The sequence below is a fragment of the Pteropus vampyrus genome, unplaced genomic scaffold (assembly GCF_000151845.1).
Source record: "Pteropus vampyrus isolate Shadow unplaced genomic scaffold, Pvam_2.0 Scaffold30, whole genome shotgun sequence".
In the NCBI taxonomy this organism is placed as follows: domain Eukaryota; kingdom Metazoa; phylum Chordata; class Mammalia; order Chiroptera; family Pteropodidae; genus Pteropus; species Pteropus vampyrus.
In genome coordinates this window covers 11,993,088-12,007,595 of record NW_011888811.1, presented here as the reverse complement: position 1 = coordinate 12,007,595, position 14,508 = coordinate 11,993,088, and the positions used below count along the sequence as shown (strand labels likewise).

Sequence of the window (14,508 nt, the reverse complement as noted above, 5' to 3'; positions counted from 1 at the left end):
TCCCGCAAAGAGCTCGGTGTCGTTCTGGTGAGTGAGGGCTCGGTGGGGGTCGCTGCGAAGGAGATTCTGGGAGTGCCAGGGCTCGGGTTCGAGCTGGCGGGTTAGAGTACGACGTGAAGGAAGCTAGGGTATCTGCACTTTCTTTTTTGAAGTTTAGGCCTGAGCTGCAGAAGTTCGGCCATCGTACATATACTGAGCACCAGCAACCTTCCAGGCACTACCCTGGGCGCTTGGGACAGACAGACTGGTTTACGAGCCACTATTGCCCTGCTCTCGAGTAGTTGACATCCTAGTGTACGAGGTCAACCATAAACATGTCAACAAACACGATTATCTAAGATGGTAGTGGGTACTTTAAAGTAAATTAAACAGGGATAATGTGACTGAACGAAGTGAAGGAGTAAGCCTTATGAAGTTCTAGAGAAGTAAATTGGAGAAGGAATAGCAACTGCAAAGGCATTCTAGTGGGAACAAGCTTAGCGAGGTCAAGGATAAGAAAAAAAGGCCTCCGTGACTGAAGCAAAAAGAGGAAGATAAGGCCAGAGACTTAAACAGATCTGTGAGCCAGGACAGGATTTATTTAGACTTTTATGTAGAAAGCAGTGGAAAACTATTGAAGGTTTATGCAGAGAAGTGACATGCTCTGATGCATGACTTTTAAGTTACTCCTGACCTCTTATCAGCAAGATGCATCTCCAGTTGCCCTTGAGCAGTGTGAATGCATGACACCCAGACTGACAGCCCGAAAGGCATTAGAGACACCCTGATTGTGAAAAACTAAGTCCCAGAGAGGTGAAGAGACTTGGCCTTTCAAATCTTCCAACTTCATTTAATGCCTTGAGAGTCATCATTTTAATGTCCATATATATAATTGTCAGTTCCTAAAACCCTTGGGATAGTTTCCTTTGCCTTTCATGGTGGTTTTCCAAATTTAGGAGCATCGATATCACCTGGAAGCTTGTTAAAAATGCCTATTACAAATTAGTAGTTGATAGTTGGGCGCGGGGATGGGGAGCATGGTAGAGGGAATGCAGTTCACATTAATATGATGGCTAAGTGGAGGGCCAGGAGAGGGAGGGAGCAATTGGGATCGCTTTATGAACATTATAGATATCTAACTAATGTACTGTATACTTGAAACTAAATTAAATAAATACATTTTTTAAAATGCCTATTACAATAAACAAACTGCATAAGTATAAAATAGGTGATTTCCTCTGATTTTTCATAGAATTTGGGGTTCAAGTATGGAATCTCAGTAAGCCATTTAACTGTGTCTTAATTTTATCTGTAAAATACTGCTGATAATTATAGCAAAAGTTCTCTAACTTTTTGGTTTTGGGATCCTTTTACACCTTTGAAACTTATTGAGAACATCAAAAAGTTTCTTCTGTGTAGGTTATATCTATCAATATTTGCCATTTTAGATATTAAAACAACTTTCAAAAAAGTTATTAATTTATTTAAAATGGTAGATTCGTTACATGTTAACATAAGTAGCATTTCTATGAAGAATATTTTCCAATATTATTGGAAACCAAAAATATTATTGAAAAGAATGACATTGTTTCACATTTTTACTAGTCTCTTTAATATCCGGTTTGATAGAAGACAGATTCTCATATCTCCTTCTGCATTCATTCTCTTCTGGTTATCACTTGTCATGTAGCCTCTGGAAAATTGTACCATACTGTGTGAGAATGAGAGTAAAAAGAGCAGATAATGTCCCAGTGTTGTTATTAAAATTGTTTTTAAAAAATCATTTTGAAAAAGTCTCCCAGAGGCCCCAGTACCACACTTTGAGTATTGCTGAATTACAGTATTGTTATGACAGTCAAAAGAAATACGGACTTGATTTGTAAGTCATTAAAACTATGCACATTAAAAATGTGGATGCCTAGGCTTCACCCTTAGTGGTGCCAAATCAGCAAGTCAGAGTGGAGGGAGCCAAGAAATTGTATCTTTAACAAGCAGCACAGATTAATTTGATGTAAGTGGTCTAAGAATTGCAGTGTGAGAAAAACAAATCAAATTCACTCTAGAGAGTTCTGCTCCCTACCCCCCCCCACCCCCCAAAAAAGCTGTATTCGCACGTCTTCAAATCTCTCCATTAATTCCAGAGCCTAAGACTCTGGAAAATCAGTCAGAAGTTTGTAGCAAATACCTTTCTACCAAGTTGATGAGTGTCTGAATTCAAAACATTGAATCCAATCCTGTGCTAAGGACTGAGGAGTTTTTTAACTCTGTCATCTGTACGCTTACAGATTTTGGGACAAATAGATAACGTAGAAAGAAAGTGATAAGTCTAACAGTCGAGTACTCAGTGAGCCAGGGGATTGAAAGAGCAAAAGAAATCCGTCTAAAATTAAGAGGGTTGAGGTAAGAGTTTAGGTGAGAAGACTTCTTAAATAAGGTGAAATTTGAGTTGGCTATTGTAAAGCTGATCGAATTTCCACAGGAAGATATTGGTGGGGAGGGATAGGAAGTTTCAAGCAAAAGAAACAACTAGAACCAGAACTTTAAAGTGAAAAGTTACTTGGAGAGACTACAGTAAAACATGTATGGCTAAGTTTCCATGACAGGGAAACAGAAATTATGAGATTTAAGCAAAGAAAGGAATGATAATGATAATTAGCCTCTAGATAAGGAAACTAAGCCCACTAGAGATCATAGCTAAATAGTGACAGAGGTATAACTAAAGACCAGATGTGACTTCTAAATCCATTCATCTCTTCAGCAAGCAATTGTGCATCCAGGTACTGCTGGGGTCAACCTACTACTTTGTTCTGCCACATAAATCTATTACTGGAGAAGTATGGATGCTGGACTAGAATTTGAAGCTTATCTCATGGGCCATGGAAAATCACTAATAGATTTTTAAATCACTGTTTTCTTGGATTTGTGTTTAGGTCCAATTCTGAGAGGAGCAGTGTTTGGGATAACAAAGGGATATAGTTGGGGTTAAGGAGACTCACTTAGAAATTAAAAAAATAGTGTGGTATCCAGGTAAGGTAAAAGGACTATGACCTAGGTGACGGACAAAGGATTTAATTGAAAATCATCTGAGAGGTGAAATAATAATAACAATAGCATGTGTTTATAACATACCCACATTAGTTCACTTCATAAGGTAGCTCACAACTAATGAGGTAGTTACTGTTAATAACCTTATTCAGTAGATGTGAAAACTAGGGCCTTGCAAGCCCACAGTTTCACTTGGGGATAGGATCAGGCATTCTGATTCCAGAACCAATGCACCTAACCAATGAGCCATGACAATCCTGTAACTTTGATCTTGCAAAACTGGAAGAATTGTATTGTGTAGCTATCATTCCAGCTGTGTATATGCTGGACAAATAGATCTGAGGGTGAGAGTGAGGAGTTCTGTTTTAGTTTGTCTGAGTTTGAAATACTGGGGGATTTCTCAGACTTTTAAGGAAAAAAAATGGATAAGGAGATCATAAATCTAAGCCTGCTACATCAATGTCTTTGACATTTGCATCCATTAGTTTCAGCAAATGCTTGTGGCAAAAAGGATAAAAGGCATACGTGTAACAAATAATCCTGGGTTTAAAGCAAAGCTCCAATAAATATAGAAGCTCTTTCTTAGTATGCCAGAGAATATGTCGAAGTTTGAGCTGAGTGCCCAAATGCCAGCTATGAGGTGTGTGATGGCTCCAAGATACTATTGGAAACATAGGGGCTATTTTAATAAGAAACTTTTTAGAAAATGGCCCTCAAAATGTTGGTTTCTATTTGAACATTAGGAACCCTTATATGTTACAGATCCCTATAATAATGTTACCATAAGCAGAACAGCTTTATGTTTGTTCTTTGCAAAGGATAGAGGAATGCTAACAATCTGCTCTTCGTTTGCTTTTTCACCCCTTTGCCAATTCAGAATGCCACTTTGACCATTTGTGGGCCAGGAGTAGGGGAACTTCTCTATTTTTCAAGTGTAACTGGGCAGCCAGAGAAGAGTGGATGAGCCATAAATAAAGCCTAGAACACATTTCATTATGGAGAATGAAGCATTAATATCCCAGTATACTTGGAGCAAAAGCCAATACCATCTGGGCATCAGTGCTTTTCCTCCCTCTGAGTTATCCCAGAACTATTTTTGCAAACAGTAGCTTCCTCAGCCAACTTAATATTGAGCCATGAGAACGGAAATCAGCCACATTACTTCCTTATTTATTTCTGTTGAGAGTTGGAACAGAATGAAAATATTTCACAGAAGTTGGCGGGAACCCCAACAAGGCAATCTGTTAGGGATGACAGTTTAGGCACTTTTCTTTCTTTTCTTTTTCTTTCTTTAAAATGATATAGCCAATATTCAGAATGGTTCTGTAGGGTAAAATTATCTACATTTCTGATTATTCATGATCCTGGAAATACTTGCATTTTACTATACCTAAAAGATAAAAAAGGAGTTGGATTAAACTTGAGTATTACACTTTTCTGTTTTTCTTACTCATGTTGAAGCAAGATAATAAAAAATTCTACCAAGTAACTTCATCCACAAGCGTAGCATATACCTCTTTACCTATTTGCAGGAAGATGGCACTTTGATTTTCATTTTTGAACTTTCTCCTTAGCATCTACATGTCAGCTGCTGCATTGAGAATAGTAGGCACAATTTGGGAAGTCCCAAACTTACAAGTGAATTACCTTTCTAAAATTCATGAAGTCTTCCTTTCTCTTTTGTGTTCATAGTACGATTATATTTCTTTTAAGTATTTCTCACACATTCTTGTATATAGTTAGCTGTTTCTACCTCTGCCTTCAGACTAATTTGTAAATCCCTGAGGGTCTGGGTCATATCCTAATTCAACTGAGCATCTCTTGCAGCACGCAGGACTTTATCTTGTGCATGATGAGCCTCTGATTTAGCTGAGCTGTTTTAAAATCATTGCTCCCTAATGAGTAGAATGGTTTTAGTTAATGTAATTTTCATTGTAAGTAGCAGAAACCAATTCACGCAGACTTAAGTAAAAAGAAATTTAGTATGAAGAGATAAGTCAAGGGTATCCTGATCCCAAGGGTGATTTGTTCTGTTCCTATAACCTTGGACACATACCTCTGCCAGTACTTTCTCTCCCAACTGCTCAACAGCCTCTTATCTCCAAGTGGGTTATGTCTCTTAGTAGCTCAGACTAGAAGTTCTTTGTGTTCAGGTTGCCCATGATATGAGTATGATGTGCCCAGAATGAGCCTGTCTTAATCAACTGGACATATAAGGATATTATGAGACCTCGTGCTCCCCTGGCATAAAGTCAGTGTACCAGGGTACTTCTGCCACCTTCGACCTAAGAGCAGTTTAAGAGTGTTCATAATGTCTTTCTAGACCCTGTCTTGTAGGTTTCTCTAAACTTCTAGTAGAGACAAATGGCTGGACCGGAACTGCAGATCTTGACTTCATGGGCAGTTTATGTGCCACACTCTAGTGTATAAGGAGAAGAGGAGATCCGTGATGAGGGTTGCCTGGTAGCCATAGCCACAGTTTAGACACTTTTGCTAAACTTAATCTTTTTTCTCCTACTTAGCCTTTTTTCTTTTTCCTTTCTTATATGCACATTTGGTCTTTTGTGGTTTTAATCGTGAATAAATTTGAATAAGATTGAATAAAGATGTTTATTTCTTTAGGGCAAAAAAAAAAAAAAGAACAAACAAACAAAACAGTCATATTGGAGCCAGGAAGTAGAATTATATCAGGAGCTGGAGTAGCATTTATGAGCTTTTCTCTTCCCCTCTGCTCCTCTCTTACCATTCTCTTTCTCTTCTCCATTCTTGTTGTCCTTTCTCTCTGCTTCTCTTTGTATGTGGCCCAAACCTGACTGCCTCAGCCCCCTATACTCCTTCTCTTCCTCAAAGAGCCCTAACCCACAGTGTCGTAATTCCAAAATTCAAGAACAAAGATTCTAATTAGTTTAGTCAGCTGGTAGGTTGTCTTCCTCCTGGACCTGAGAAGGCAGGGCTCAAAAAAGGGAAACAGACTAGGTAGATCACAGTAAATGTTCTCTACCACAAACTCAAGACACTTCAAAGCAATGTAACATACCATGGCTGGGGTCCAACCTTAGTTTACAATGCCTGTTTGTTTGATCCGTATTATTGCAAAATATTTACTCGCAATGAAAAGAAAAATATGAAATTTAAAATTAAAGATTGAAATTACATAATGGAATGCTCCCTCTTTTCTCAAGATTTTTAAATAGTTGCAGAGTATCCTGAGTAAAAGTATTTTATTTATCTTAAATAATGATTTTGCTATAATGAGTAGAATTTAGCACAATACCTGAAAGGACCATTGACAATAATAATAACCAGAGCTTACCCAGTTACTATTGCATACATGCTCTTTCATTCAGACCTAGCAATAGGCCTGTGAGAATAGATACTATCGTTTTCCCTATTTTGAAGGTAAGGTAACTGAGACACAGAGAGATTAATTCATTAACAAAAGTTGCAAGGTTGAGTAAAATCAGAGCCAGGATTAGAGTCCAGAAAATCTGGCTCCAGAGTCCGTACCCTGAACCACACTACTACCCTGCCTCTGTCAGAGACCTGCAATTACGATGTCCCAGAGTAATCTTAATCCAGAATGGAATGTGAGTGAGTGATCTCGCGTATTGAAGTGTTCATGCTGAAGCACCATTAGACAGGGCTGTTGTAGAGGTAATGAGGAAGTGTACTAGTGATCTCTGAAGTAATGAAGCATATTAATGATCTCTGGATGCCAGTCCGTGGACCTTCTGCCTCAGAATCACTCAGGGAGCTAATTAAAAACCATAAGTTCCAAGGCCCAAACTTGGAGGTTCTTATTCAGTAGGTCTGGAGTGGGAAAAAGTAACTTATATTTTTAATAAGCTCTCTAGACGATTGCGATATTCAATTGCGATATTCAATCTTGTTTGGAAACTCTGGACTTGGTAAGCTTTTATTCCCACCATTATCTTCTAGGACAACATGAATTTGGGAGTTGGTTCAAGGAATTCTTTCAGACGTTATGCCTTTAAGTACTTTTGAGATTGTTAGCATTGGCTCTTTTTGTCAGAGAATATAAGCACTAGTAAATGCATGTCAGTTTGAATAATTATGGTCCCTGTCGCATAACATTCTTTAATTTACAAAGATCCATCACATGAAGTATAGCAATAAAAAATATAGTCCCTGTGTTTGCAGAGCTCATAGGTGAGATGGGGTAGACTGCCTAGCAGTACAGAGCAGCATATACTAGAGCTCAGTGAGTAGTGTAACAACAAGGGCTACCAGGGGTCAGAGAAGAGCCATCCTGCATCCAGATATATGCTGGACCCATGCGGGAGGAAGAGTCAGCCCTTGAGAGGAGGCTCAAGGAGGCTACATGAAGAAGGAATTCTACACAGCAGTGACAGTGCCAGGACACCATTTGCTCCACAGTCCTCTCATGTGGAGGCTGTTCATTCCCCCAAACCTTCTGCGTCGCAGAGCAGGGAAAGTGAATCCATTTCTTCTGTTCCTTCCAGTGTCTCCTACCCTAACTGCCTTGATCCCAAAGGGGGCATCACTGTCCCCACAGGTGATCTACCTCACTCTTGAGCCTTTAAGTTCTTTGGCCTCTTCATCTTGGACGAGTATCTTCTTCACTCACTTCAGCCTCTCACTCCATTTCCCAAAGTCCACCTTCAGTTTTGCTGTTGGCCCAGACTACTGTGCTCTCCTCCAGAATCAAGAAACTGTCTCTGTGCTCTCTGGCCCCCACTTCTCATTAGAAATTATAGCTCTTTTCCCTGAACACTTTGTAATCAGTGATTCCTCTGCTTTTTCCCCAACCCCTGTCACTTTACCTAAAACACTTCTCTTCCATTCTCAAATCCTGTTTATCCCTCAGGTCCTATTGCACATCCCACTTTCTCACAAGACTTCCCACGTTGGGTGCTCCTGTAGCATCCTGTACTTTCCCTTAGGTAACATCTAGCGTATTTTTTATGTAGTACAGTAGGTTGTCACATAGTAGGTGCTCAATAAATACTGCTGAATAGATGAAAATGTATACCTCTAGTCTAAAGTAGTGGTTCTAAACTTAGTGGTGGGCAAGGGTGTAGAGGAAAGGAATGACTGGATAAGAAATGCAGTGGTATTAGAATAAAGTGGAGCTGTGTGGTGAGGGGTATTTGTTTTGTTTTTGTTCGTCGTTTTTTCTACAAAGAGAGCAGTCCTCCAGCTCAGAGCCTTTCGTAGATGGCAATATCTCTGAGAGTTAATAACATTACTTTGTTTTCATTGTGTTTATGTGTACAGTTACTTTTATCCACAGATATGATACAGTCTTTCCTTCTAAAATAAATGTATATAAGTAAAATAGTGAGTTGATTTAAACAAAAAGCATAAATAATAATAACTTAGTACATGGGTATAGCAAAAAAAAATTATGACAGTAGAAAGAATGAATGAAATTTGGAAAATGCTGACTTGGATAAAGAGTTCTTTATCAGAGTTCTAGGGAACACCTGAGCCCAAGTGCTTTGTTTCTTTTAGTGTCATTTCAGTGGGATTGTGGGAGGAAAAATGGAAATAAGCATGTAGTCAGTTATTATGTATTATGAAGTCCGAAGTTCTTTGTTTCACTCTAAATGGTCCATCCTTAAATTTGAAAGATAGAAAATTATTGTCATCATTCTACCGTCTTTTCAAGGGCTAATGAAAATTAAGTGACATTTTTAGTTCATTGTAATTCAGACTTTGAGGAGTTTAATGGCACAATACAATGTTCCATTGCTTTTTATGTTATGTGATCAAGAAGCCTTCATGTAAGTATAAAGGGGAGTAAATATTATTTCCAAAACTAATTATTTTGGGCTCTTAAGAGAAATAAAGCTAAGTGTTTCATCCCATAGTTTATAGAAATGAAAGTTGAAATTTTTCTTTGAGAGTCAATGACTTAAAAAGAGGAATCAAATTACTGAAAGATGATCATAATCACATAGACTCTTAGACCGAGATATCATTTTGTTTTTTATTCAAGATATTTTACTTTTCTTGTAAATTTGTCTGGTAATCTTTCCCTGTAGCTTTTATTTACATTTTTACCAACTAGACATTTAAGATGTCAGTTCCTCCCTCTACTAATTTTATAGACTTTAAGCTAGAAATTTAGTATTCTAAAAACTGTTAAATGTACTTTATTTTGTCTCTTGATGTTGAAGAAACTATTAAAGGAAAGTCATTCTGTCTAACATTCTTGATCAAGAAGGAAGTTTATAGCCTCAGAAGTCAGTATATGTATATTTCTGTGTAGGCAGTAGTACAGTTTTCTTTCTAATATTAAAAGAAAAGAACTACCTCAACTGTCTCTACATTACTTATATTTAATATAGCTATGTTCTTGAACTACTCAAATTTTGAGTTTCATGGTTATGATTATGATGTACCTGTTGATTTACATTAGTGATATAACAACAGATGGTAATGGTGCAGGTGAAATAAGAGATCATTAAGCTAAATATTTTAGCCTCATTGGCTCCCTGTTGCATAGAATTTGTCAGAGTGAAATGAAATCATAGAATTTCAGAACTAAAAGAGTCCTTAAAATTTGTCTACTCTAGTCCCTCATTTGGCAGATGAGAAAACAAGTACAGCTAGTTAATAGCAAAGCTGGGATCAGAATCTAGGTCTGCCATTTCCCAGTTCATTGCCCTTTATACCATCTCTGTGTGGATTTTTAGGTGGTGTTTTATTTCACTCCTTGATATTGGCACCAGTTATTCTAGTCAATTTTGTATCTCTTCATTTCTAGAACATAGAGTTTCACCCTATTATGAAACTTTGTTGGTTAAACTTTATATCTGGCTTGCTTTTAGGTTGGTCTTCACTCGCATCTTGTAATCCTGAAGACTTCAAAATATACTTGGATCTACCACTTCAAAATATACTTGGATCTACCACTTTAATACCAAGCAATAAATTACCTCCTGCACTCTTGTTATAGTATAGAAGCTTTCGAATTCTCCAAACTAAACAATATTCCATTTTCCATGAAGCCACATTGTTGTTTATTCACTTTAGTGATGAGTGTTATTATGCCGGCTGCTTTTGTTTTGGAAGATGTAGGCTTCAACCAAATAGACCCACTAGAAGCAAATCATAGTTCCTTCAATGCATCGTTTCCCCCAAGCTTTGAACTCTCAGCAGGCTCCCACTCAGGTGATGATGTCATCATAGCCAAAGAGGGAGCTAGTGTTTCAATCGAGTGTCTTCTCACAGTCGACCGCTATGAAGATGTCCATTGGTACAACTCAAAAGGACAGCAACTGGATGACAGAGGCAGAGGTAACTATGCCAGGGTATAATGAATATGAATCAAGATTATTCATTTCCTGTTACTTCTCTCTTCTTGGTTTTGTAGCATATTCAAAAAGAAATCTCAAAGGTGAGATACCAGGGTAAATAGTTAAAACTTTTGAAAGGCCTGGAGTATATTACCTATCAAAAAAAAAGCCGAATGGTTATAATTAGTTAACCAGAAAAAGAAAAAGTAAGGAATAGTTATAAATTTAAAAGATGTTAATATGATGACAGTGAGCTATTTGCTTTTCTCTTAGTGAATTGGTTTCCTTTTTCATGGAAGGTGGACTACATTAAGACTGCTGCATACAGCTCTGCAAGCTATGCACTGCGTAACTCCAAGGGCACCATTCACCTAGACTATAATATGGATAGTACAGTGTGGCGGCCCTGCGTGAATACAGCAAGAAGGATTTTAGCTAGACTTAAATAAATTTGTCATAAATTTTAAAATGTTTGCTCAGAAATTAGTTACTGAAAATGTTAGAGGAAATCCAGGGTATATTTTTAAATGATTCTAGATTTGTGCATAAAACTTTTAAGTCTCTCTGAGAATTAGAAGGGCACTGAGAAGGAGCTCTGAAAGCCTTTCCAGCACATTTTTTTTTTTCTATTCTATACCTTAATTTACTGGAAACGGAGAATTCCTCTTGTATTTTGGTCTCTCAGTCTTAAAAATTGCACAAACATCATAGTAATGTAACCAAGGTCTATTTTTTGACAGGTTTTTATTTGACTTTGCTGTTTGTGAACCTGTGAACACATTTTAAATCAGAATACTATTTATTGAACTAGTGAGTGTGCCATTAGAGTTTTTGGAAGACTACTTGTATTAAAGTACCTAAGAAAGAAATCACCAGGAAAAATCAATGAAATAAAGATTAAATTCTGGGATCTCACAAGCTGTACTTTCAGAGGACCCCCCCTATTTTTTTTTTTTTTTTTTTGCTAGAAAAATAATCTCTTGGAATATAAAGGATATTTGGTTATTCATATTAGAGTGGAAAACAGAAAAGGAGACAGGTGGTGTTTCCTTCTAAGATGTATGCTAAACATTTTAACCTACAAATTGAGTAACTGGCCACCAAGGGATTGAAGAGTTTGAAGAGATCGAAGAGTTAGAACAGTGTATTTTTAATTAGCTTCTTAAGAATATAGACCTATTAAATAAGAATCTCTAGATTGGTTCCCAAAATGTGTATTTTGACTATGTTTTGAGGCTTCACATTTGGACCCACTGGACTAAACTCTTACCTCCACTGGGCTGTAAGATCCTGACCAAACACATCTGAGATTTGAATTATTCAATTGATGTGATCATAATGTAAACAAAGCTTAAGTTGAGACCAGCGATTTGGAACAGCAATTTTATTTTCCTATTTTGCTTTTACTTTGAAAACGACTGACATCTACTATTGATGCTTTCAGCACAGTTCTGGAAAATTGTATTAAATTTTATGAATCTCAAGTGAGACCAGTTTAAAGAGCATGTCAGTCTAGTATAAGGTTCATAAATCTTGAGCTATTATCAGCAAGTGAGCTAGAGAGTTTAGATTGCGGTCATAGCATAGCAGTTGATAAATGGAATCTATATAGTTCATCATACCTTGGATTCATAGGGAATCTTTTTCATAGATCCAGGTTCATAGGGCAGACGCTTATGGAATAATGACTATATTTATAGCTATGTATTTTCCTCCTCTTTGTACATTGGTGAAGCAATGACTCCTAGATATAACTGTAGAATTTAGATAAATTTTGATGATGATAAAAATGGGCAGAGTCCAGAGCACTTACTGATTTATGTGCCACTAAAATAATCTAGAACCATAGAATCCCAGGGATGAAAGAGATCTTGAGGATTAGGCATTCGGGTAGTGCTTAACAGTCAGCCATCCTCTTCTGGAACACTATCTCTAGGTATTGAGAACTCACACCTACCTATACTTTCAGTTAGCCCATTCATCCCATCTTTGAATGGCTGTCATAGTTAAAGCATAGAGTATACTGAGAATTTACCATAAACATGAGAATTCTGCAGGCAGAGCCAGGATATTAAAGGATGTTGAATCAGGGTGGGTGGTCAGTATGCTCTGCTTTTCATACTCTTCTATACTTTTGTATAAGTGTTCCCAGAATGAAGATACCTTCATGTATGGAAAAGAAGTGGCATGTTTTAGGTTAAAAACAGAAGCCTAGGTATCTTAAAGGCAGTTTTATTTTCTATACCCAGCTATTCATTTACCCTGACTCTGGAGACATATCTTTTGGCTTGTGCTTCAGTTACTCTTGCCAAAAGTCAAAATACCATCATCTATAAACCTTTTCTAACAACACAAATTAACGTGTGCAAGGAAGGCATGTCAGATTAGCCAGTTAGTAATTAAGCAAATTAATTAAATTGGTAGAGCTTTTTAAAAAAGAACTTTAGTCTCTTGTTATATAAGTTTATTATCAAAAAGTAAGCATAGTTAAATTAAAAAAAAAAAAAGAAAGAAAACTATTACTTACAACCCATCACCCCAGAAATGGCCATTGTTTTACATATCTGTTTTATATTTTTATTTGTTTTATATTCTTCTAATGTGTGAAAATGTGTAGGTAGAGATTGTGGTGTTGACACACATACAGACATACCTCATTTATTGGCACTTTGCTTTATTGCACTCCACAAATGTTGCACTTTTTTTTTTTCCCATAAATTAAAGGAAAGACCCTCCACCAGCAAAAAAGGTCATAACTTGTGTTATTGCGATACTCGCTTTACTGAGGTGGTCTGGAACCAAGCCCACAATATCTCTGAGGTATGCCTGTGTACATATAAACATTTTTTTTTTAAGATTAGTCATTTAACATTATAGAGACATACCTGTCTCCCTGAAAGTCTTGTTACATTTAGCAGTGAAGAGGTAGCTATGATAATCATTACTGTCTGGAAGGAAGATCTTGATTCACTTCCTAAATTTCAGGCTGTTTAAATTCTGACTCTGGACATAGCAGTCGGCCCTTTCTTACATGATTTGAACAAATAGCAGAATCTAATGGATGAGTTGAGTTAAAGTACAGTCATAAAGAAGTGGAATATTGATACAGCAGTTGGCATATTTAGTAATAATGTTCTTTATGCTGTAATTTTTTGTTTCTGTTGGGTTATCAGGTGGAAAATGGTTGGTTTCTGATAACACTTATACAAAAGTATAGAAGAGTATGCTCTGCTTTTCATACTCTTCTATACTTTTGTATAAGTGTTCCCAGAATGAAGATACCTTCATGTATGGAAAAGAAGTGGCATGTTTTAGGTTAAAAACAGAAGCCTAGGTATCTTAAAGGCAGTTTTATTTTCTATACCCAGCTATTCATTTACCCTGACTCTGGAGACATATCTTTTGGCTTGTGCTTCAGTTACTCTTGCCAAAAGTCAAAATACCATCATCTATAAACCTTTTCTAACAACACAAATTAACATGTGCAAGGAAGGCATGTCAGATTAGCCAGTTAGTAATTAAGCAAATTAATTAAATTGGTAGAGCTTTTTAAAAAAGAACTTTAGTCTCTTGTTATATAAGTTTATTATCAAAAAGTAAGCATAGTTAAATTAAAAAAAAAAAAGAAAGAAAACTATTACTTACAACCCATCACCCCAAAAATGGCCATTGTTTTACATATCTGTTTTATATTTTTATTTGTTTTATATTCTTCTAATGTGTGAAAATGTGTAGGTAGAGATTGTGGTGTTGACACACATACAGACATACCTCATTTATTGGCACTTTGCTTTATTGCACTCCACAAATGTTGCACTTTTTTTTTTTCCCATAAATTAAAGGAAAGACCCTCCACCAGCAAAAAAGGTCATAACTTGTGTTATTGCGATACTCGCTTTACTGAGGTGGTCTGGAACCAAGCCCACAATATCTCTGAGGTATGCCTGTGTACATATAAACATTTTTTTTTTAAGATTAGTCATTTAACATTATAGAGACATACCTGTCTCCCTGAAAGTCTTGTTACATTTAGCAGTGAAGAGGTAGCTATGATAATCATTACTGTCTGGAAGGAAGATCTTGATTCACTTCCTAAATTTCAGGCTGTTTAAATTCTGACTCTGGACATAGCATTCGGCCCTTTCTTACATGATTTGAACAAATAGCAGAATCTAATGGATGAGTTGAGTTAAAGTAC

At 36.8% G+C, this 14,508-nt stretch overlaps 1 protein-coding gene across 1 annotated transcript in view; it reads left to right on the top strand.

The window, feature by feature from the left end:
- MFAP3 (microfibril associated protein 3) overlaps positions 1-14,508 on the top strand; it is a 19,932-nt gene continuing 5,424 nt past the window's right edge. The window contains exons 1-3 of the mRNA XM_011356791.2: positions 1-27; positions 9,843-10,311; positions 13,484-13,521. Coding sequence (XP_011355093.1) covers positions 10,017-10,311; positions 13,484-13,521 — 333 coding nt within the window. The 5' untranslated portion in view covers positions 1-27; positions 9,843-10,016. The remainder of the gene's footprint in view (positions 28-9,842; positions 10,312-13,483; positions 13,522-14,508) is intronic.